Source organism: Typopeltis vanoorti, chromosome 18 (assembly GCF_054136105.1).
Source record: "Typopeltis vanoorti isolate ZY-2024b chromosome 18, IOZ_Tvanoo_1.0, whole genome shotgun sequence".
NCBI lineage: Eukaryota > Metazoa > Arthropoda > Arachnida > Uropygi > Thelyphonidae > Typopeltis > Typopeltis vanoorti.
In genome coordinates, this window is record NC_143566.1 from 17,511,221 (window position 1) to 17,537,259 (window position 26,039).

Below are 26,039 nucleotides of genomic sequence, written 5' to 3' on the forward strand. Positions count from 1 at the left end.
TGTTCACAGAGTGCTATAGCAGTGTGTTCCAAGATTGGAAGAATACCAGGAAGAATGCCTATGCTTTATCAATTCTCAATGTGAATATGAGTGATCTGCCTTGTGCAAGCTTATAGACAAACAACTGTGTAATGAGTCACCACAGAATTTAATCAGAAGTAGTGTTTCTCAAATCACAATCACTTCCCTTCTTTGTATTATTATTATTATTATTATTTTGACACCTCCAGGGAGTCCAAAGACTCATCGAGGGAGAGTGTGTGGACCTCCAAAGTATGCATCTCAAAGACATTAATGATCCACTGGAGACTGGGAGGGAAAAAGTTCTCTTTTCAGATGAATCTCATTTCCAGTTATGCTGTGTAGATGATAGAAAGTTCAGCAAAAACTAAAAGAATCATCCCAATGTCATGGTATAGCAGAAACTGACAGGAAATGGCAGCATTATGGAATGAGACTGTTTTTCTGGCAATCTTCTGCAGCCCTGCTACCTATAGCAATACTATGAATGCTACATAGTGCTTATCCATTATGGATGATCAGGTCCCATCCCTTCCTCATGGTGACTGTTTTTCCAGATGACAAAGATGTGGTTCAGCAAGAAAGTGCGCTGTCACATTGTCATTCAAGAGTGGCCCAGTAAACATGGCAACATCTTCTAAGTGCTATCATGGCCACCAAATTCACCACATTTGAATCCCATAGAATATATCTGGGATTAATAGAACAAGATATCTGGAAATTTAATTCTCTGAGTTCTTGTAGATTTATAGGAAGTAATCCTGATGATGTGATACAGCATACCTCCTGCAATGTTTGAACATATTATAGTCTGTGCCACGTTGTATAGTGGCATTACTAACTGTCAAGATGCTGGTCATAATATTTTGACTGGATTATGTATATAAATTATTTACTTATTAATGTGCTTATTGAAAGCAGTCAATTTTTCATTATATCAAATCACTTGCCTCAATTTTACTTGCAAGCCAGGGATGAGGACTGATGATGAGGTATATAGTACAGCATGTCATAATAACCAGTGTTGCTAGGAACAATACTATAATAACAGAGGAACATAAGGAATAAAATAAATAAATAATGGCAACAACACAAATATGTACATACATATTTAAGAAATAGTATCAATAAAATTAATCAGAGATTTATTCAGAAAAATCATATCTGATGTTATTTGAAAAGCCATCTGATTCATATTTATACATGCTGCAGTCCTTTTTGCTTTCTGAGCTCTGAGCAAGTGATGTTACTTTGTTATTCATACCCCTCATTATTTAATATTGAAAGTTTTTTCATTAGGTTATCTTTAAATTAAAGATGCCAAGAAATTCTTGGTTTATATTCTTGATTTAAGGAATTAATTACGATTTAAACCAAGAATATATGCTAGATGTGTATAGTGGACTGGAGTGATGGACTCAAGGAGTCCTTGAACTCCTTGGAGGTGTCTAATAATAATAATTTCTTGGTATCTTTATTTATAATTTTATGATTTAACAACAAAATATACTTTAATTGATGCAGTCTTTTTTCTATTTCTGCCTCTGATACAAGGTAAGGATTGTTACACACACCTGGATAATAAATTATATAAAATGAAATGCTTAGAAACATGGTGCAATTGAAGAAAAAAAAAAGTTCATGTTATAACTCCAGAAAATCAATTTATGGACTATATCAAATCAAGATTATTCAATGCATAAAATAAGTGAATGTTCAAGACTATACAGTAATTACAGAAAATTGCTGTTATATCTCATGTTCGTATAATTCTTTTATATACTATTAAGAACTGACTGAAATGACCCATAAACATGGAATTCTAGATATCAAATACTAGTATAAAGTCCTCTTGCAAATGTAAGCCATTTAGCAAAAAAAACTTTATATTTAAAAAGTTTTAAATGTGTAACATGGGACCACCATTGGAAAGTCTTCACACACACATATATATATATATATATGTGTGTGTGTGTGTGTATGTAATTAATTTTTTAACTTGGGGATACTGTACATTAGGGTTACCAAGTAATTTTATAAGCTTGTTTATTTAACTCCTAATCCCAAGTATGCAAACAATTAAGTTGGCGCCTGAAACATAGTTCAAGTCTGAAGATGGTACAACACCAGGGCAACTCATTGTAAAGGTGGATAAAGCTCTGATCACTATTCTTAGTATTTTACCATAATGTAAAGCACATCTCACTAAAAGATGTATACTGCAATGCATTATGGGTGGGGCCACTACCCAGACCGGTTTCAACCTTTTTTGAGGTCTCCTCAGTGAGTAGCTAGACCCTAAATACCAAGGTTTACCATTAACATTACTGACAGGATGGGTGAAGCACTAGTGCTTTTCATATTCCCCTTTATCTGTGATGAGAGTTGTTTGGGAATGGGAGGTTTGTGAGCAGTTAAGCTCGCCCTCTGAGGGCAGTTGTGTTAGCTATGATCGGTTGAGAGAAGAATAGCCTTCGGTCTTTTGTGTTTGTAGTAATCAGTCTCACTGTAATTGACAGCTTGTACGATTAGTGGGTTTGAATGTGAACTTGACTTCACAAAGAATTTTTCTGCAAGATTACGAAGAAGGGAGGAGATGTATGGAGTGCCGGTTTCCCGGTGAATCTGTGAATTTCTGATGAACCACGGTGCATCCAGGATCATCCTAAGGCATTTGTTTTGGATTCTCTATAATTTTGAAATGTTTGATCTTGAAGTGTGACTCCATGCTGGTGAGGCATAGGTAATGACTGGACGTATTACCATCCGGTAAAGAAGCAATTTATTATGTAGGTTCAATTTGCTCTTGCGGTTGATCAATGGGTAGAGCTGTGCTATTACTTTGGAAGATTTGGAGCAAATGAGATTGATGTGTTTGTTAAAAAGGAGTTTCTTATCCATTAATACCCCAAGATATTTGTTCTCTGATTGCCATGGGATCTTATGACCAGAGAGCAGGATGTCTTCTTTGTTGCAGATCTTTCTTTCTTCTTGAAAACACCATGACCGAGTTTTTGAGGGAGGTTCACTTGAATCCTCCAGTTGGTGAACCAGTTTGCTAGCTCACTGATACTTCCTTGGAGTCTTGTGATTGCTAGGCGAGGGCAGAGTGATCTAGCTAGAATAGCGGTGTTGTCGGCATAAACGACCGTAGTAGTTGTTCTTGAAGTGAGAGGAATATCTGCCATGTAAGTTGTGAAAAGTATTGGGGACAGAAGAGAACCCTGAGGTACTCCCGCCAGGATTATGCGCCTTGATGACACAATTCCGTTGAGTTTTACTTGCATGTATCTTTCATTAATATATGAGTTTCACTAGTTTAATTGGGATATTGTTTTCAATTAGTTTGAAGATAAGGCCTTGATGCCAGACCATATCAAAGGCCTTGGCAACATCCAAAAATACAGCAGCAGTATGAAGGTGCCAGTTAAAACCATGAGTGATATGTTCTGTTAGTCGGTGAATTTGTTGCACCGTGTTGTGAGCTTTGCAAAACCCAAATTGCTCATTTGGGATTATTTTCTGTTGGTCCACTGTTGATTGTTGTCTTGATAGGATGACTTTTTCTATTACTTTGCCAAGACAGGAAAGAAGACTGATGGGCCTGTATCTTTGGGGAAGTTGTGGGTTATTACCAGGCTTTTTCAGAGGTATAATGTCAATGAGTTTCCAATCTGTGGGAAAGTACTGGAATCTTAAAATGGAATTGGTAATATTAACTAGATGAATTATGGCTTTCTGTGGGAGTAGCTTTATTATTCAATTGGTAATGCCGTCAGGGCCGGGGGCCTTTTTATTCTTCAGATGGGAAATGATATTTATTATTTCTGTTGGAGATGTGGGGGTGATTGTTTCTGAATCATCATTAGGCTGACGTAGTGCATTTCTAACTTTACGATGAACTTTGTAAATAAGATTGAAATTTAAGTTTGCGTAAGATGGGCTGCATTGATTTTCCAGATTGTCAATTAGGGCTTCTACTTTTTCTTCATCTGAGTGTGCAATTCCAAGATTGGTCTTTAAAGGGGGAAGTGGTTGTCTTTTGGTACGAAGAGATTTTACAAACTTCCACATGGAGTTGATTTCCTTGAGTTTGGATTCCCATTTGGAATTCCTGTGGATCTGGAGGGCTTCTCGAACCTGTCTGTTCAAGGTGTTTAAGGTTGCTTTGTCCTGCGTGGCTCTAGTGTTGTGATATCGCTTTCTGGCTTTATTTTTGGCCCTAGGTTGTTTGATGGTCTGAGGTGGGATTCACTGATCAAGATTATGTCTGGATTGTATCTCTTTGCAAATTCTTGCAGCTCGAGAATTTTATTTGTTAAGCCATTGGCATTCCATGCTGTTATCATGAGAGAATTTAGTTTAAATTTTTTAAACATTATAGAGAGCTGTTAATATGGATTGGGTTTCTAGGTAGAATCTTTTTCTGGAGGATGGTTAGGTGCTTGCTTTGCTGAATTCATGCAGCATTGTTGCAAGTGACGAGGTTAAAGCTGATGTGAGATTAGAGCTTGTTCGCTCTTGCGATGAAGAAGTCTGGGTTCTTACCGCTTCCGCATATGATTTGGACATGGATGAGGGTCGAGTGCCTTCTTGTGTTGTCGAATGTGAGGTATTATGATCTGGAGGGCGAACTGCTTGGTTGTGTATTGTGTCATTGCTTGGAGGAGCGTGGTTAGTTCTTGCTGATCCATGGTTTTTTGGATGGAAAAGGCAACCCTTGTAATTAGAGGGATGTGGTCCTCTACAATTGGCACAGTAGGCAGGTGTGGATCTGGGTTTGGTGACCCTCAATGCATTTTAGGCATCTGTATGCAGCTCTGCACAGTTTTTTGGGCATGCCCAAACCTCTGGCATCTGTGGCACTGCCCTGCCGATGCCTTCTTCCTTAGAGGTTCGGTTGTAATTTTAAGCTTACAAATGTCTGTAACTTCATAGATGCTTTTTTGTGTGTTGGAGATTTCGACCAACACCAGTGGCATTGGTGTTTTATCTGACCTCAACATTCTACTGACTTTGGTTGGAGTCAATCCTTGATTGATGAGGTCAGCTGTGATCTCATCAGTTGTGATGCCCTCAGCCACTCCTCTTAGAACTACTTTTAAGTTCTTCTCGCTTGCTAGCGCAAAGGTGTGTAAGGGCAATTTAGAGTTGTCCAGCATTTTTGTCATCATGCAATAATCTGTGACAGTGGTAGGTGAATCTTTACACCCTCTTCAGTATTTCTTGCCCATCGGAAAAATTGATATTTTGTTCTCCTAGGGATCTTGAGACTGAGGTCCATTTGTCTTTATCTCGAAGGATAACTGGAGGGACCTTTTCTTTTCTATCTTGGGTAATCTGATTTTGTTGAGCTGTTACATCATCTTCCATTCCACCTTCCGATATTCTACATCTTTTATTAGATTGTTCCTCATGTGAACAATCGAACTGTCGGGGAGACGTTGTAGGAGGAACAGGTGTAATGTCCTCTTCGATGTCCAAATCATCATCTTCAGTGTCATTTACTTGAGTGAAGAGATTCAAGCAACCAGGATAGTCTGTATCAAATTTCTTAAGGATGAATTTGAGAATGTCAAGTGACATATCTTTGTTTAACTGTTGAATGGTGTCCTTGATAACATTTACATTCTCCATTCTTGTGTACAATGAGGTATGAAATATTTACAATGGCGAAGAGAACGGGCTAGGGCCAGAAAATTGTATCAAAAGTCAAAGTCTTACCTTGTATTCCTCAAACAAAGAAGATTCACAATATCTAAAACTCACTAATCACCACTGGAATCAAAAACATTCTTCGCAACAACAACCATCATGCGAGACTACTATGCAAGCCGCCATCTTCCTTAGCTTCAAATTAATTTTCCTTTTCAAATACCAAGGTTTTAGTAATACACAGCTTTATCAACTTTACCTATAGAAGTTGCTGCAAGGTGTTTTTATTTTTAATAAGAATCTCTGGAGGAGATATAGATGTAATTAATTTTTTTAACTTGGGGATACTGTATATTAGGGTTACCAAGTAATTTTATAAGCTTGGTAATTTAACTCCTAATCCAAGTATGCAAGCAATTAAGTTTGCACCTGAAACATAGTTCAAGTCTGAAGATGGTACAAACTTAATTTCGGGCGCAAACTTAATTGTTTGCACCTGAAATTAAGGGATTAGGATTAGGAGTTAAATAACCAAGATACTTGGTTATTTGGGATTAGGAGTTAAATAACCAAGCTTATAAAATTACTTGGTAACTCTAATATACAGTATCCCCAAGTTAAAAAATTAATTACATCTATATCTCCTCCAGAGATTCTTATTAAAAATAAAAACACCTTGCAGCAACTTCTATAGGTAAAGTTGATAAGGCTCTGTATTACTAAAACCTTGGTATTTAGGGTCTAGCTATACATAGCAATTTGAAATCTATAATTAATATAAATGTCTGTGTAGCTCAGTGGCATTTGCATCTGCTAGGCTGCCCAAAGGACTTAAGTTTAATTCTAGTCACTGACTCGAGAGGAACTTTTTCTAAGCCTTTCTTTGATCAGTTCCCGAGTCAGTTAATCTCTGGCATGGGTAAGTGGGTTTTCTCTCCTGGAAACTCGGATTTATCATCCTGTAAACTCAAGAAAAATCAACTACAGTACCCATGCTATTTCAGATAATAAAACATCATGTTAGGTTATGGACCATGAAAGTGTGTCATTTGTTACCCATCTTTTCACTGAATGATGCTTAAAATTAGTGATATGCTCTGATAGGGTACTAGTGGAGAATGAACTGCCCACTCAGTCTCCAAAAGTTAGAAAAGGTTAAAACGACCTTACATGCTCCGTATAGGGAATAAAAGGCATGAGCTGATTTTTTTTCTTTTAATAATCAAATAATCAGCTTTATTTCTACAACTCAGATAAAAATAGCAAATGAATTCATAGAATGGTTCCAAGTAGAAGAAGAAGGGCATTAAGTTGTATTCAGGCTTCAGCTCATTATGGAGAAAATATTTATGAAAGAAAAAAAAAAGAAAGCTTAAAGAGCAGAAAGGTGGGTTTAAAACTGGAGGTGAAGATATGAAGTGTGCACATGATGTGATGTTTACAGCCAATAATAAAGTAGCATTAAAATTGTGAAAGCTGTGTACATGCAGACACAAGAATATATCAATTAAAACAAATAACTTTATTTGCAAATATTTTGACTTGAGAGAAACAGATCATCTTCACTGGCAGGCTACTATGAACAAGATAGAATGTTAACAATTGACTTTTTATTTATTATTTTTAAATATGAGCCATGTGATGGTATAATGAATAAAGAGATGTGTGAGGGAGAGGTAGTAAACTGATGTGGTAAAATTCACTGTTGTTAAGATTCTACCTTTAAGTTAAGGGGATAATAAATCCCTCATTATTTCAAAGCCGAATAAGAAACTCAAAGATCGAAATCTAAGAGTTTCATGGTGAACTTCCGGCGAGTCCAAGCGTAAGTCAACACTTGGTAGAACAACACTAGGGCAACTCGGAGCAAAGGTGGAGCAAGTTTCGATCACTGTTCTTAATATTTTCTCATAATGTAAAACACAGCTCCTAAGAGATGTATTACTGTTTTACATTATGAGGGAAGGTCACTACCCAAGATCGGTTTCAACCTTTATTGAGGTCTCATCAGTGAGTAGGTAGACCTGGATAATACCAAGGTTTAAGTGAACTGAACTTACATACTTTACTATACGAATTGCCAGAAATTCGTAAAGTTTTCTGGCAATTAATATATTCTTGTGTTTACATGTACACAGCTTTCATCACTATAGTGTAAGTAACTTTAAAACATCATCTATTAAAATTGTTGTTTACAGGAGTTGATGAAAAACGAAAGTATGAGCTGTGGATTCAAATAAAAATAAAATCAAATACAAGAAACTGATCAAGGACAGGATCTAAGGAAAAGATGGGACTGAATGAAGCTGACTGTTTCATATACAACTGAGAGCACAAAGTGGCAAGAAATAAGTATCTCTATATAAGCCGGCCTGGTTAGCGTATCTGCTCTCCAGCCAAAAGGCTCCAAGTTCAAATCCTGCCGTGGGCATAGATGTTTGTGATTGTTTGTATAAATACTAGTGGTGGTGGGCAGTAGATGGCGTTGGTGTAGATGATGGGGTTCGCTGTAGTTGGTGGATTGAGTGGTGGAGATGGAGAGTTGTAGAGTAGGTGACCTCCCTCAATGAGTCTGGGACTCACTGGAGGTGTTACGTAATAATAATAATAATATTGTAGTTGTAAGAATGATGAGTGACAATGTGCACATAACCTGAATTTGATTCTTGTCATGAAGAGTAATCTTTATTATGGATTTTTTCAACTGAAGGCGAGTTAGCTGATCTCAAATGAAATGAGCAAGTGTTTTATCCAAAAAACTTGCATTTTTCATCCCATATACATGCAAACTCACTAGAGAACACACCAAAATTAACAGAAAAACATTTGTGTATGGTAGCTAGTAATAATAAAGGGAGATACCAATGTGAAATCAGAAGAAGAATCTGTATAAAAAATAGAATCTGTAGAAAAAATATAACATTTAAACAACAAATTACACGATAACTAGTAATTACCTTTAATGAAATGAAGTACAGATATTTCATACTGAAAATAACAGTACCTCATCAGTGCACAGAAACAAGCAAATCAAAGAAACGGGAATACATGGCACATACAACAATCAGTTTACCAATTAAAAATTGTTGCCACATGCTAGAAATTAATATATTAATAAATAATATTAAACTCTTTTTGATGGATACATAAAATGAGAATCTCCCATTTTGGGAGAGAGAGAGAGAGACAATTGTACCGATTCAGCGATGTAAAAGGGCAATTTTCAAAGAAAATTTGCAATTTTTTTTGAAAAGGTGTTCATATTTAAAACTGCTTCTATGGAGAAGACGAGTTTCATCTCGCTGGATACTGTGTTTAGTATCAATACTATGTTGTGTCAGACCAGACTTTTGAGGTTTCATGTATTCAATATTATATTGAATACATGAAACCTCATGTATTCAATATTATATTGAATAATATTGAATAATGAAAAACTGATATTCATTAATTCTTATTTCCACCGAACAGCCTCTGCCCAAAGTATGTCAGATTACATTCACAAGGTATCTGGTAAATACAAGCTAATGATGGAGGTGATAGTTTGCCTTTTTGTAGATGGCAACAGATGAGAAATTTTGTTGATAGGAAAATATGTGGGAATAAGGCGATACTTCTTCAGAATTTTACCAATAGGTTCAGAGATACCAGAATATAAGGGTTTCTATTTCCATCAGATCATTTGCAGGAGCAAAATGGAAAAACTTGTTTCTATATGATATGTAGTAACGTCACCAATTACTAGATATAATTTACTGAAATTTGGTATTTAGGATGGATATGTCTTTGTCTCAATCATGATCTCCTTTTTGTTTTTAAATAATTTCCACTCACAAAAGTTTATAAATGTGTCATATGTACATTATCAATACCATGGGTAGGCTAAGGATTAAATACTCTCGAAAGTTGGGGAGACCAAACATGGACATATTTTCAAGCCTACTTTAGACCTCCAAAATAAGGCAGACAATGGTTTCACACCAAATAACGAAATTCATTTTCCCTCCAGTCCACAGACATTCATGCCCATTGGAGGACTCAAACTCATAGCGTATTGGTTGAAAAGTCAATCGGATCATCTTTTAGCAACAAACAATTCTAATTGTAAATCCCAATTCTGTATTAACAAATGCTATTAACATTTTAGTCACCTCAATTAACCAGTGTGCTTAAAAAATGATTGCTATTTCTGAGATATCAAAAAAAAAACTGAAATTAATAGAGGCAGCTTACTAATTGTCAATCTGTGATGCAACAAACATTAGTGTTATATAGAAGAAGACAAAGTCTGTATAATGACCCTCAATATAAGTTGTGTGAATTTTGTCATGGTACAGAGGTCTGACACATCAGTTTACAGGCCGAAATTAACCTGTGAGAATGGCCAGTCCTTAGCAGAGTGCCAACAGCATCGAACGATTGTTCCCCTTCCAACTACTAACCATGCTCAGACTTGCTTAGTAGCAGAGCCATTAGTAGCAGAGACTCTACCAATCGACCAACCTTTTGCTAGCAGCTGTGTGAATTACCAGTAGAATTTATAGAATGGAGAAGAAAAAGAGGAGTGCTGCCTTATATATGCACATGAAAATTAAGTTAGAATTACTTTTCAAATAATAAAAACTAAACTGTGTATATATACTGGCATCAAGAAAATACATTACACCATGATCGTGATATTCGGATTCCAAAAATTATAGCAAAGGAATTAACTTCCACATAGCCTTCAAAGGAATGCGGAGAACCGACCAGAGCTTCTGACCTAATGTCCAATCCTCACCTTCTCGTGGTGTACCCTGTTGGGTATCTACTTTGATACTGAACGAACGAGGATGGGCTGGCAATTTGGGATTTAGCTGACCAAATTGTATTCTTATTGGTTAAACCAAAATAAAAAATGATGGTACAACATGACAAAATTTCATGCCGGCTGGGGAGTCACCCGGTTAAACAAGACCCCCGTTGTTTTCGCCAGGGAACCAGGGCAAACAGCGAAAAGTCAGCTACTGGAACAAATCTGAAAACAAACCCCAACTCAACATCACAAAAGTTAAAGATCGGTACTATCAACGTAAGAAGCCTGAATGGCAAAGAAATGGAGCTAGCTGAGGAATTAGATAAGTACCAGATCGACATAATAGGAGTGACTGAAACAAAAAAGACCAAAACTGGTGAGATCTTTCTGAGCAATAAATACAAAATGTTATATTCAGGCAATGATAATCAAGGAAAAGAAGCAGTAGCCATAGTATTCAACACAAAATACGAGGCTAATCTTCTTGAATGGCAGTCAGTCTCAAGTAGAGTAATGTGGGCAAATATGAGAATGGGGAACTGGACAATGAGACTTATTTGTGCCTATGGTCCCACAGAAGGTTCTACTAAGGTAGAAGTGGAGGAATTTTTTGAGGCTTTAGAAAAAGCAACTGACACAATGAAAAAGGAAAAGTTGGTCCTTGTTGGGGATCTAAATAGCAGAGTAGGAAATGATTGTGAAACATATAGTGATGTTTTCTCCCTGGAGCAGGACACCAGAGTGTACAGAGGATTTGAAATTGGAAGTGATCCCTATTTAGACTTGAGCAGGATAAAATTGAATTTCATATTGAAAAGAATAACATGTAAGAAAGTTTTAAAGCAAATAAAACTTGAGCAGCTCTCAGAAGTGAACTGTAGACTAAAATACAGAAAGATTATTGAAAAGAAAATGAAAGAGTTTGAGAACAGGAATCAAACCTTGGAGATTCAGTGGGAAACTCTAAAGAAAACATTGATTGATTCTGCCAGAGAGGCATGTGGTGAGGTTGTGTGCAAGGAAAAAAATATCAGAACTCCCTGGTGGACACAGGAAGTTAAAGAGGCAGTGAAGGAAAAGAAGAAGGCATATCAAAAGTTCCTGGCAAATAAGTCAGCCTTTACTCTTACAGAATACAGAGACAAATGTAAGAAAGCTAAACAGTGTGTAAAACTAGCTAAACAAAAGTCATGGGAGGACTTTGGCAAGAATATAGAAAATAAATATCAAGAAGGTGGCAAAATATTCTGGAGGGTGTTGAAGAAGCTTAGGAATGGAGGAAAGAGTGCTGTAAAAGGAGTTAGAGATGACAAAGGTGACATGAAAACAGGAGAAAAAGATATTCTTGAAGTATGGAGTAATTACTTTGAAAAACTGCTAAATGAAACAAGCAGTGATGACAGCACAGTGATAAAAAACACTGACCAGGCATGCAGTCAGGAATACATATCCATACTTGAAGTAGAAAAAGCCATCAAAGGCTTGAAATGTGGAAAGGCAGCAGGAGTAGATGATATTCGACCAGAGATGCTGAAGTATGGTGGTATAAAAGTCTTACAGTGACTGCACTGCATAGTTCAGAAAGCCTGGACTGAGGGAAGAATTCCTGATGATTGGAGTAGAGCTCTCATAGTACCCATATATAAAAAGGGAAATAAAACTGAATGTGAGAATTACAGAGGTATTTCCCTACTGAGTGTTCCTGGCAAGATCTATGCAAGTATACTTGAGAAACGGTTGAGAAGAATTGTGGAAGAAAAGCTTGGTGAAGAACAAGCTGGATTCAGGGCAAATAGAGGCTGTCAGGATCAGATCTTCACTTTACGACAAATAGTCAAGAAAGCATGGGAATATAACAAAGATCTGTATTTAAGTTTTGTCGATTTGGAAAAGGCATATGACAAGGTGCCAAGAGAGAAGCTATTCAATACGCTGCAGTTATATGGTGTCAATGGGGCATTATATCAAACAATACTTAGTCTTTATTTGAGTTGTAAGTCAGCAGTTAGAATTGAAGGAAGTACAGGAAGATGGTTTAATGTTAAATCTGGTGTGAGACAAGGATGTACATTATCCCCTCTGTTATTCATTATCTATATGGATCACATTATGAAGGAAAGTGGTATTAAACTTGATATCAAAATTGGAGATGTTAATGTCAGCTCTTTTCTTTATGCGGATGATGTTATACTTCTAAATAAATCCGCTACAAGTCTGCAAGATTCTCTGACTAAATTGAATAGCTGTTGTAATAGATATGGTATGAAGGTCAGCAATAAAAAGACAAAGACAATGAAAATAGGCAGAATCATTGAAAATGTCAACTGTGTTGTGAATGGAGAACCTGTGGAACAAGTAAAACATTTCAGTTACTTAGGCACGATTTTTACTGAAGATGGTAAATTAAATATAGAAATTGACAACAGAATCAGCAAAGCTGGTATCGTGGGAAGTCAATTGAATAAATTCATATGGAATAAGAGAGAAATTAGTCGGAACACTAAATTAGCTGTATACAAGACAGTGTTCAAACCAGTTTTAACTTATGGATCTGAGAGCTGGGTCAGAAGTAAAACACTTGACCAAAGACCAGAGACCGCAGATATGAGAGTCCTGAGAAAGATTAGAGAGGCGTGAACAGATGGCATCAATGGCAATATCATTAAAAATGAGGATATTAGGAAAGAACTTGACATTGTCAGCATCCAGGAATGCGTTAGCAGAGCTAATCTCAGGTGGTATGGTCACTTAAATAAAATGGGAGAGGGAAGATTAGCAAAACAAGGGTTCTCTGCCAGGTTGGCAGGAAATCGACACAGAAGAAGACCAAGATATAGGTGGATTGATACGGTACAAAGTGCCTTAGACGATAGAAATATAAGATCTGATAATGTTGGAGTCTTGACAAGTAACAGACTGATTTGGAGGAAAATTGTAGATAGGAAGTTAGTAATGATGTAAATTTTTCATGTAGTACTGTCATATCCTGTACACCCCCTTGAGGGTACATGGCAGGAATTTGATGATGATGAAGGAATTAAATTTATACAGAAAAATTCTAAGAAGATTTTCATATGAAGAAAGTTTAATCAAATATGATGTTATATATATTTTAGCTTTTTTTAACTATATATATCGTCTTACTCCCCACCACACACACAAGAGGTCATTTTTATACCAAAGGAAAACTCGCATAAAATACTTCATTAGTGTAGAATTTTTGCTTATGTATCATATGTCGTTAGTACAAGAACACAACATGGAATGCTAAAACTGAATGCTAACAGATAATTCTAAAAAGTGCCAGCTAAGTAGCCAATGTAAGATAACTAAGAGCAGTGGCTGATCTTACATAAGCACTGCGACACTGCAGCACCCTCAAGGAAAAAATTAATTTTTTTTGTGTTTATAAATAATAATAATGCTTACATTATATAAATGCAATACATGTTAAAGGTTACAGCTTATGTTTTGACATTGATTAATAATTAATAATTGGAATTGTTCAATTAACACTTTAGATTATGAAACAAATGCACTGCGATGTAACACAGTGTCGGAATTATCACATTCGGTCAATTGCACATTACAAGTGATTAAGACACTGCCGCTTACAGATAAATGGTATGCTTGCGGCGTTATTTCTGTGAGAAAAAAACTTTTATTATTGGTGTGTGTTCATGGTGAGGGTGAACTATTTTTTGTAAATCTTTTTTTATTTTGTTAAAATAACACATAACTATTTATTTATTATAGATACAAGGCTGAATTATGACGAGTGTCACTGTTGAAAATATGAAAATAATTATATTTTCTCAATTATTGTTGCATGAAACAAATGCACTGCGATCTAATGCAATGTCAGAATTATCGCATTCGGCCAATTGCAGCTAGACTCACCGATATTCATTTGCACTTGTCATTGCACATTACAAGTGATTCCAACACTGCTCGTTTGGGCAGTGTCACTTACAGATAAATTGTATGCATGCACGCATTATTTCTGTGAGATATGAAACTATTATTGGTATTTGTTCGTGGTGAGGGTGAAATATTTTTAATAAAGCAATTTTTTAATATGTAAATTTATTTATTAATAAATTGGTTACTGATTAGGAAAAAAATAATTTTTTTATTTTTATTTTGTATGCAGTGCCGCCACTGCTAAAGGGGCAGTAAATTTTCCGACTTATTAAAAAAAAAAAAAAAACTATATAAAATTTGACTAAAATTTAGGAAAGGTTAGCTGATTTAAAAAATACCACATCCCATAAAGCAGATACACATAGACCATTGGATCTGTTTAAGTTAGAAGAAAAGTTTCACACACTTCTTTATAAAATACTTGATGTAAAAAAGCCATCAAAAAACTGAAATATGGAAAGGTGGCAGGAGCAGATATTCAACCAAAATGCTCAAATATACAGCTATAAAAGTTTTACAGTGGTTATAAACTACCACTGTTGCGTTATTCAGAAAGGCCTGGTCAGAAGACTGAATTCTGTATGACTGCAGCAGTGCTAAACAGTATTTCTCTATACAAAAGGGAAATAAAACCAAATGCGAGAATTACAGAGGAATTTCTTTCCCTGCTGAGTGTTCCGAGCCCAGATAAATTAGGGGTGGGTTTGGGGAAAAGCAATGGTGAACTACACTGTAAAAAATCTCACCAGGAACACTTCGTGGGCAGTGCCTACAAAGTCACCTAAGGTCAGAAATGATGAAAGGGAAAAACCACCACTCACCATGTAGTGTTCCAGGTAAGATTTTTGCAAGTATACTTTAAAAGAGGCTAAAAAAATTTAGAAGAGAAACTTGGAAAAGAACAAGATAGGTCCATGGAGGTTGTCAGAATCAGAGTTTTACTTTAATACAAATAGTTCAGAAATCACAGGAATGAAATACCACAAGGGTCTGTAAATTTTGTGGATCTGGAAAAGGCAAGCTTTCAAAACAAAAGCTACTCAAAAGGCTTCAATTATATGGTGTAAATGGTACATAAATTGAGCAATGCATTATTTTGAGCATTATAATTTGAGTCTCAGTACAGAGAAGATTCCACAGGAGTGGAAAGTGATAATCCCATTGCACAAGAGTGGTGCAAAGACTAATATAGTCAACTATCAACCTATTAGTATTTCTGGTGTAGTGGTGCAGATTTTGGAAAAGATGGTTAGGGTTCACAAGCAGAAATGGATTGACAGAGAATCTCTACTTTGCAACTGCATGAATTTACTAATCAAAGGTCATGTTTTAGCAACTTGCTCACATTCTATAACAACATTACCAATGAATTAGACAAGAGGAATAGATAAACCATGATGCTTTTGGTTGCTAAGGCTTTTGACAGAATACAGCATGGAAAGCTGTTGTATCAACTGGAGAATATGGATTTGGATTATAAAATATTAGACGATAGCTGACTGACAGATATCAAAAAGTGGTATATTGGGGGGAGTCTGCAAGATTTGAGGTAACAAGTGGTGTACCACAAGGATGTCCATGCGGTTAACCTAATGGGTTTGCGCTTCGCAACCATATGCCTGAGGAAGGAGTGTGCTAGGTTCAATTCTCGTCAACGACGTGAGGAGCTCAAGGATCTTCCTCACCCATAACCAAGTTAGCCGGTCTTGAGTGTGGACAGCAGGGACAGCAGCAGCACCAGATAAACTGGCAGAAAAGGGTTTTTTCTGCCAGTTTATCTGGTGTTTTTCATCCCTCAAGCAGGCAAACTGGTACGAGGACACACACGGATTATAGTCAGAAATACTGACCCAGCCATAGGTCTGATTCGTCAGCCTATGCCAGTTCCAGAGCCCAGATAATATTTGGGGAGGACTAGATGGTACTGTGAACTCCCGTATAAAGGGGGAAACACTGTATCATCATACAAATTTATTTTAATTATTTTTACCACAAGGATCAGTCCTTGGTCCACTGTTATTCAATCTATACATTAATGACACTAGGAAGGATTTGACAGGCAACATACGAGGGTGGTCTGAAAAGTTCTCAGCCTAACTATGAAAAAACAAATTTATAATTTCAAAATTATTTTTATTTTTCAACATAATCTTCCTTAAGACTAATACATTTATTCCAGCGATGCTTCAGCACCATTATCCCACCCCTGTAGTGGTTCTCAGTAAGATCTGCAAAAAAAACCCTCTACAGCTGCAATCACCTCTTGATTCGAAGAAAAACGCTGACCAGTTTTGGGAAGAGACAGAAGTCAGAGGGAGCCAAATCTGGGGAATAGGGTGGATGTTACAGCAATTCATAGTGCAGATCCCTTAATTTTTCCATTGCCAAAACACCTTTGTGAGCAGGTGCATTGTCCTGATGAAAGATGATTTTTTTCCTTCTGCAAACAAGGTCTTTTCTCACGAATTTTTTCAGTCTGGTTAAAAGATCGGAATCATATTCCCCGGTTATTATTTTATTCTTTTGAAAATAATTAATAAACAAAATGCCTTTAGCATCCCAGAACACTGATGCCATGACCTTTCTTGCTGATGGAATCGATTTTTTTCTTTGGCGCTGAACAACCAGCTTTTGTCCACTGTTTCGACTGCTGTTTGGATTCTGGTGTGTAATGGTGAATACAAGTCACATCCATAGCAATAAATCGACGCACAAAATCAGTTTTATTTTTGTTAAAATGCTCCACTGTTCAGAGATTTTCATGCGAGTGTGTTTTTGATCTGCTGTGAGCAAGCGCAACACCCATTTTGAGTAAAGCTTTTTCATTTGCAATTCTTCATGCAAAATATATCCTACACGTTCTTTTGAAATGCCTATAGTCTCAGCAATTTCATGCACTTTGACTCGCCGGTCCTCCAATACCATATCATGCACTTGATCAATGATTTCTGGTGTTGTTACACTTCTTGGACATCCTTCACGTGGATCATCTTCAAGGCTGGTACAGCCACACTTAAACTCAGCAGCCCATTTCTTAACTGTCAAAAACGAAGGAGAAGAGTGCCCATAACCTTTTATGAACTTTGAATTAATTTCTTTTGGTGTTAAACTTTCTTTTACAAAGAATTTTATAACCGCATGATACTCAATTTTATCCATTTCAAGGGATACAGACAACACGTTTGCTTTAGACAGCTGTATAAAACAAACTACTTGATAGAATGACTTGAATTACACATGGATGCTTATGGCAGATGTGCCAACTTAGCAAAAAAAAAAAAAAAAAAAAAAAATTATGCCGATAGGGTTGCCATCTATGGTCGAGGCCGAGAACTTTTCAGACCACCCTCGTATTTGCTGATGATGCAAAATAGGCAGGTAATCAGGAATGCAGTACTTGCAAAATGATTTAACTGGGCTGGAATCATGGGCATAGGATAAATGGATGTCAGTTCAATGTTAGTAAATGTAAAGTTATGCACTTTGGTCATATTAGATATCCAATCTCATATTATTCGCTCCCGTTCCTAGACACACTAGTTACACGTCTTCCTTCAGGCAGTCTATCCTTCACAGTCTACCGAAAACCGACACACACGGGCCAATACATACATGCGAATTCATACCACCACCCAGCACAAAAATATGGAGTCATAAACACCCTTAAAAACAGAGCCACAACTATTTGCTCTAACCAGCAAACCCTGAAACAAGAACTAAAAATCATTAGTGACACATTCATAAACAATGGCTATAACAAAAATACTGTCAATAAAATACTCTATAAAACCACAACAAAAACGAATCTAGATTACAGTAAAACCATAGCCATCCCATACATTAAAGGGTTATCAGAAAAAATCAACAGAATCCTACAACATTATAACCTCAATGCCATCTTTAAACCACCCACTAAACTTAAAACCATATTCAGCTCCTCTAAGGATCCTCTCCTCCCTGGAGTCTATTGCACATCCTGGAGTCTATTGCATCCGCTGCACCTGTAACTTACCATACTTTGGTGAAACAAGACGGACAATCCCTATAACCAAGAAAGAACACATTAGACACATTAAATATAACCATTATGGTGAAGCAGGCCTCTCAGACCATGCACTTAACACCTTACACCAAATCAACTGGAAAAGCACCTGCTCCTTACACCGCACAAAAACATGCTACGAAAGAAAATTTAAAGAATCCTGCGAAATCCTGATAAACCACCCAAATATCAACAATAAAGATGGTATGAAAATTCCAAGGATCTGGATGGCACACATTCAGCCAACCTAATATGAAAGATTCAACATTAGTCAGGACTCTAGCCAATCCGCTAGTATTAGAAACCTTTCCACTCCAACTGGCTGGAATGATGTTAATATATGTATATAGTAGACAACACAAATAATAGGACTCTAGCGTTGATGTATAATTAATTTTTTTTTTTTAATTTTTATTATTCCACCAGAGGTCAGGCCAACAATTGTGGTAGCGGTTAGTCAGTGTCTTTAACGAACCAGTATGATTGTAGTATAGCTTGTTTCTTGTGTATATTTGTACGCTCCAGAAGATGACCTTGACATAAAGGTCGAAACGTCGAATTGTAAAATTTTAGTAATATTAAACTAAAGTTTTTATTTAAACATGGTAGTTGTCTCCATAATTTCCAAAAATGCAATCTCATATTATATTATATTGGTGCAATTATGCTAAAAGAAAGTGATCAGGCTAGGGATCGTGGAGTTTTAGCAGATAGGAAGTTGAAGTTCAAGGGCCATATAGCAAAGATTGCAAATACAACTCAGAAAATAATTGCTGAAATGAACTTTGATATTCCATGGTGATTCTGATACAGTCAAGAGAGTGCAAAATAAAGTTTTTAAAAATTATATCAGGATTGTGGAATACTGATTGTGAAGACAGAGTGAGAGTTAGTAGACTGCAGACACTGGCAAACAGGAGAAAAATGGGTGATATGATTGCAACTTACAAACCTTTTTAAGTGTCATACACGATTTCAGTTGATGGAAGTTTTCATTTTATGGAGGGTGGGAAAGAACAAGAGGGCATCCGTGGAAGCTGAGAATGAATGCTATCAAGAAAAGGAGGGAGCTAGATTTTTCTCTCATAGAGTGGTGCGTGATTGGAATGGATTGCCACTGGATGTGTGCAAGAATTCAAGAATAAGTATGACAGCTGGTTCATATATCCCTGACTCCCTGGAAGTCTCTCTTAATAATAAGACTCCATTGTTATTCATCATCTCTATGGATGGATCATTATGAAGATGTTAATCTTAAGTTATTGCTTTATACAGATTATAAAGATATACTCTTAAATAAATATAGTACAAGTCTGCAGGATTGCTTAACCAAATTGAGTAATATTGATATAAAAAATTTAGCTAGAAACACAGCAATAAAAAGACAAAAAAATAATGAAAATTTCAATGAAAAGAAACATTGAAAACATCAGCTACATCTGGAATGGGGAATGTAGAACAAGTAAAACTTTTCAGGCTCAAATTTTAATGAATGTGGCAAACTAAATGTGAAATTAGACAACTGAATAAGCAATTTTATATGGTGGAGAGGCAACTGAATAGTTATATGTAATAAGATGGAAAAATTGGTCAAAATGCTAAACTAGCAGCAAGACAGAGTTAACCAATTTAACTTATAGATCTGAGGGCTGGGTTAAAAAAAAAAAAAACCATTATATCAGCTATAGATATAAGAGTTCAGAGAAAAATGGAGTGATCAGATGTCATTATAGGCAAAATCATATTAAAAATAAAGATATTAGCAAAAACTTGACACTTTTAGCATTCAGTTATGTGCAAGCAGTGCTAAATCTCATGCCATAGAGTAACTTGAACAATAATGGGAGAGAAAAAAGTTAAAAAAACAAAAACAGAATGTTTTTGTTTTCTAACCAGCCTGATATCAAAACAGGTATTTGATACCAAGCTGGTTAGAAAAATACAGATAAAAAGACAGGAAAACATTCTAGAAAAAACCTAAGATTGGGTGGATTGATACAATCAGAAGTGCCTTAGAAGACCAAAATATAAGATCTGATAATACTGGAGTCTGACAGATAAAAGATTAATAAGAAGGAAAGTTGATCATAGGAAGTTAGTAATAATGTAAGCTTTTCATCTTAGAATCCCGTACACCCTTGAGAGTATATATATCAGAAATTTGATGATGAAAACAGCAAACAGCTGCAACAATCACTTATAGTATCTGGTTGGCACTGGCAAGAATACTCAATAAAAGTACTGCTATGTTCCCTTCTGATAACAGCTGATGAGCCATGAGTCAGAATGAGGGGTCAAAAGGTGTCACACCTTATTATTAAATTACTCTGGATTAGAGTAAGATGTTGGAAGTTTTTTCACTTGGTTAGACTATAAATTATATATTTAGTTTAATCCTTTATCCAAGTGTAAGCAAACAAAGTTTGCACCTGAAGTATGTTCAGGACTGGGAAAACTCGTGGTAAAGATAGTATAAGTTCTCATCACTTGCATTAGTATTTTCTATAATGCAAAGCACATCTCCTTGTGGACATGTATAATGCTATGCATTAAGGGAAAGGCCGGTTTCGACCCAGACCAGTTTCGACCTTTATTGAGGTCTCATCAGTGGGAGCCAGAGGTGGTGATACCAAGATGGAAGTAATGGAGAAGTCATATTTACTTATACGAGTTGCCAAAAGGTGTCACATGATGGGTTTCAAACCTGACATATTGTTGTTTGGGATAGGTTTGTAGGAGTCAAACAGATGTTGTGTAGTCCTTTCAGAGAAGCCATTTAATTTCATATATTGCTTGATGGTTGAGAGTTCTTCCCGTAAATGATGGGGAGTTGAACAATTAGTCTTACCTCGTTGAATTAAACACATTACGATTCCTGTTTGTTGAGAAGGATGATGTGCAGACTGTTGAAGAATGTAATGTCCAGTGAAAGTGGGTTTTCTATAAACTGATGTTGTTAAATGACCTGATGTGGGTGGGTGAGAAGAATATCTAAAAATTATAATTTGTTGTCTCTTTCAAATTTCCATAGTGAATTTGATATGAGGATGTAAAGTTTGATATTAGCTCAAAACGTTGGTAAGGCATCTATATTGTGAGGCCAAACCGCAAAAATATCGTCTATATATCTAACCCAAAATGAAGGCTGAGGGTGTATAGATAAAATAAAGAAGAATGTCTTCTAAATGCTCTAAATAATAGTTGGCTAAAGCAGAAGAGAGTGGACTTTCCATGGCAGTTTCTTCTACTTGGATGTAGAATTTGTTTTGACAAACGAAGTATCCAGAATGCATCACAAATTCGAATAGTTTTACTATATCTTGTGGGAATATTTCAGAATGTAGTCGTAAAGTCTCTTTGAGAGGTACATTGGTAAATAGGGATTCTACATCGAACCTCACCATAAGATAGATCAGTAGGTTGTATGGAGACACTTTTTTAATTTGTCTAAGAAATCCGAAAAGTTTTTTAAAAAAAAGAGCAAGACTTGCCTATATGTGATTTCAGAAGTTTGCTAAACATTTGGCTATGCGATACATAGGTGAATCAATAAAGTCTACAATCAGAGGGAGAGGAATGTCTTTCTTATGGATCTTTGGTAGATCATAAAACATTGGCATTCTTGCAAAATATATTTTTAACTTTTCTATGGTGTCTGCATCTAAACTTATAACTTCATCTGGAAGGGGGTTTAATTTCCCAAGTTGCCTATTAGTGGAGTTATGATCCAGTTCCTGGTAGGTTGAATGATCTCATAGTAAAAAAAATAAATTTTTCTTTTATAATTTGCAGAATCCATAACTACTGTAGTTTTTCCCTTTTCTGCTTTGGTGATAACAAGGTGACTGTTGTGTCTTATGGAATGTAAAGCTTTCTTTTCAGACGGAGATATGTTTGATGGTGGAAGCTTGAATTTAAGTAGGATGGATGCAACTTCTAAGCAGAGATTATTAGCCTCTTCATTGGAAAGGTTAAATAAGTTTTGTTCTAAAGAGGAAATCTAAATCTATTGGCATCACAATACAGATACCTTAGCAACGTTTTTAGCTAATATCAATATTTTACATCCTCATATCAAATTCACTATGGAAATTGAAAGAAACAACAAATTATCATTTTTAGACATTCTTTTCATCTGCTCACCATCAGGTAATTTAACATCAGTTTATAGAAAACCTACTTTCACTGGACGTTGCATTCTTCAACAATCTGCACATCATCGTCATCCCTCTTAAAAGACAGGGTCATAAAGTGTTTAACTCGACGAACTAAGACTAATTGTTCAACTCCCCATCATTTACAGGCAGAACTCTCAACTATCAAACAATATATGAAATTAAATGGCTTCTCCGAAAGGACTACACAGTATCTGTTTGACTCCTACAAACCTAACCAAACAACAAGGAATCAATACGTCAGGTTCCAATCCCATATATCTCCAGCATTTCAGAACCGATTTCAAGAATTCTGAAATATGATTTGGTAGCGACTTATATTTCTATTAATAATCTCTCAACATATTTCCACTCTTCTAAAGATAAATGCTCACCTATGTCTCTTCCAGGTGTATGCCAAGTTCCATGTGACTGCCATCTTTTCTACTTTGGACAAACTGGATATTCAGTAGGAAAAACAATACAAGAACATCAATTGTATATTTTTCACAAAAAATGAGTCACAAAACTAATCCGATAAGTCTGGATTAGCTCAACACAGAACAGAGACAGACCACAACATTCTTTGGTCTGAAACACACCTCCTACACAGATGTCGGTACAAATTCGAATGCCTATTTAAGGAGAGTGCGGAGGCCTTACTTCACTGTGCCCTAACTTAAATCAAAAATATGGGAAAGTTTGATTTGAAAAACACATCATTAAATTTTTTTTTTAAATAATTAAGACCAATAATGATATTTTATAAAGACATAAGGTCTTAAGAAACCAATTAGATGCTACATCTATCTGATGATCTGTTTTAGTATGGTATTATAAATTATGTTTAGTATAATATTATAAATTATATTTATAAATTTATTTTACACTTTTATGATTAACCTTTTCTTCAGTGAAAGCATAATGCTATTGGTGATTTAACATCATGTGGCTCATTCTATTTTGAATAAATCAATTGTTTGCATTCTACCTTGTAAAAAGTGTTCTTAAGCCACTGACGATTTAGCCTGTTAATTTCAGACAGAAATATATGGCAGTATATTTAATAAATAATACTTTTACCTTGTGTTTTCATTTATATATTGTATAGAACTATGGCACAAGTTTCTCTTAAAACTAGTATTCTAAGTATGACCAAATTCGGGTTTGTATAGAGTTAGTAGCGGTGGATGGGTGAAAAGCAATATGTTGAGAGAAGAATGCCAAATTTTTCAGAGGCTATTGATGGTGATGTATTTATGACAGGAGAGACTGGAGGTAAATGTCAGTTCAAGGAGAAAGAGATGTGATCGTGTACAGTGACTAGTGAATGCTGAAGGGTAGGCAAGTCGAGATCCCTTTTGCAACAGAAAAGATAGGATTGTGTTTTGGTGGCACTGAAGGTTACTAGGTTTTCCTCACCCCACTGAAGGATCATATTGAGATAAGTATTTAAGACATTGATTGCAAATGGTCTTTGAAGCTTGGGATATCTGAGCACTTCATGGTTTGTCAAATGAGAACAAATGGAGTGTACTATCTTCAGTAATAAAGCTGCAGATTATTTATGTATAAAGGACCAAGACTGGATGATAGAACACAGCACTGGGGCACTCCTGCACTGGTGATAAAGCTCAAAGAGTTTTGCCATTAATGCAGGACCAGAGAGAAAGCTTGGTATCAATTACAGATGGTGGCAGGTAGACTAAATGGCATTGAGAGGCAAATTTCAATACCACTCTAGCATGGATGTTTGTGAATGTCCTTGGGTGACAGATGATTTTTATTGCTTGGTATGAGAGCATCACTATCATGCATTTTTGAAGGCCTCAAGTGGCTTGCCTAAATTTTAGCCTGTTCAGAATACAAAATACACTAGAAGTTTCCAACCTTTCACAAAGCGACATAAAAAAACATGAAAGGTTTCACCAAAAAATTTTTTTTTAAATTTAAACATACTACTTATTCATGTAATATGTGCAGTGTGTGTTTAAATGTTTCCACTGCTTTCCATCTTTAGTAATTTAGCAACTTAATATGGTCCCAGCTGTTGGCACAGCAGATGTGCTATTGTCAATCAATTGATTAAGCATTGATTAAAGACTAAGGATTGAAAAAAAAAAATCACTTGACTCTTAAAAAAATAATAAATATTAAATTTGCATTGAATGATTTTGAAAAAATATTAAACCAGAATTAAAAGTGTTAAAGAAATATATGGAAAAATAATAAGTTACCATTAGTAAAAATAGATTTTCGATAAGGTGCTCCTTTGGAAAAAATAATGGCCAATGAGATATACTGGAAGACTGATACTGCAAAGATGGCAAAATTGTCATGGCTCTGAAAGTCCTCCTCACTTTTTGGCTCATGAGGTTTGTACCTGTAATAAATAATACATTATTGACAGTTTTGATATATCAAATGCTTAATTTCTCTCTAAGAGTAAAAATGTCTTGTCAGACAGAAAATGCAGGAAGACGGCACTAGTAATATCAATACAAACTGACAATATCAAATGGGAACTTCAGGAAAAAGGAGGTTATGGACGAGATATAAAGAGAGGGATGGAGAGCAGATGCATGAAGAATATGACTCAGGCCAGGACAGTGACTAGTATGGTAAGGAAGCCAAAACTGGAACATGAGAAGAGACTGACCCTGAGATCCAAAGAAAATTCTAAGGAATTTTTTTTTTTTTTTTTTTTTAGGTATGTGAGCTATGTAGCTAGCAAGAAGAGAAATTATTGTGGTTAAGAATGACATTGATGGATAAAAATGGGAATAGTGACTGATGCAAAGGACACAGTGGAGTTGCTCAATGAACACTTTATTGGGGTATTTCATCCAGGAGAAATAGTTAGTGAGACCTGTATTGTTTAACCTTTATATCAGTGACATTGTCAATGGATTGCAGGTGGATAATCAGTCACTTGCAGATGATGAAAAGCTGGGAAGGATTATCAGTACTAGTGTAGATGTGGTAGCCCTGCAAGAGGATTTGAATAAGCTGGACAGATGAGCAAATGAATGAAGAATTTAGTTTAATTCAGTTAAATGTAAAGTCTTGAAGTTTGGGATACATTGATGGGAGGCTGCATACTCTATTAGAGGGAACTGTAATGGAGGAAGTAGGTGGGGGGGGGGGATGATGATTGAGAGAAATCTGAAATAGAGAGAACATATTACAGAGGTGGTGAAGGTAATCCAGAGGATTGCTGTAATACTGAGAAGGACACTGAGCTGCGATAAAAGAGTTGTCATTCGCTCATTCTATGGAAAGAATGCAGAGGCAGATAACAAAGATGGTATCAGGACAGTACTATGTTAGTTATAAAGACAGAATGTGAACTGCAATTTGGTAGACAGAAGGAGAGATGATATGATCGAGACTTTTAAACTGTTGAAAGATAGTTAGAGGTTTACTGGGGAGTTCTTTCATTTAGTGG

The 26,039-nt window shown here is 35.9% G+C and overlaps 1 protein-coding gene across 6 annotated transcripts in view; it reads right to left on the reverse strand.

Moving 5' to 3' along the window:
• The window catches only part of LOC150096516 (polyamine-transporting ATPase 13A3-like), a 751,182-nt gene that overhangs the window by 42,814 nt on the left and 682,329 nt on the right, over positions 1-26,039 (reverse strand). For all 6 annotated transcript variants that reach the window (XM_090407885.1, XM_090407886.1, XM_090407887.1 and 3 more), the window contains 2 exons: positions 24,829-24,974; positions 972-1,060 (listed from right to left, as the gene is read on the reverse strand). In XM_090407885.1, coding sequence (XP_090264011.1) covers positions 972-1,060; positions 24,829-24,974 — 235 coding nt within the window. The remainder of the gene's footprint in view (positions 1-971; positions 1,061-24,828; positions 24,975-26,039) is intronic.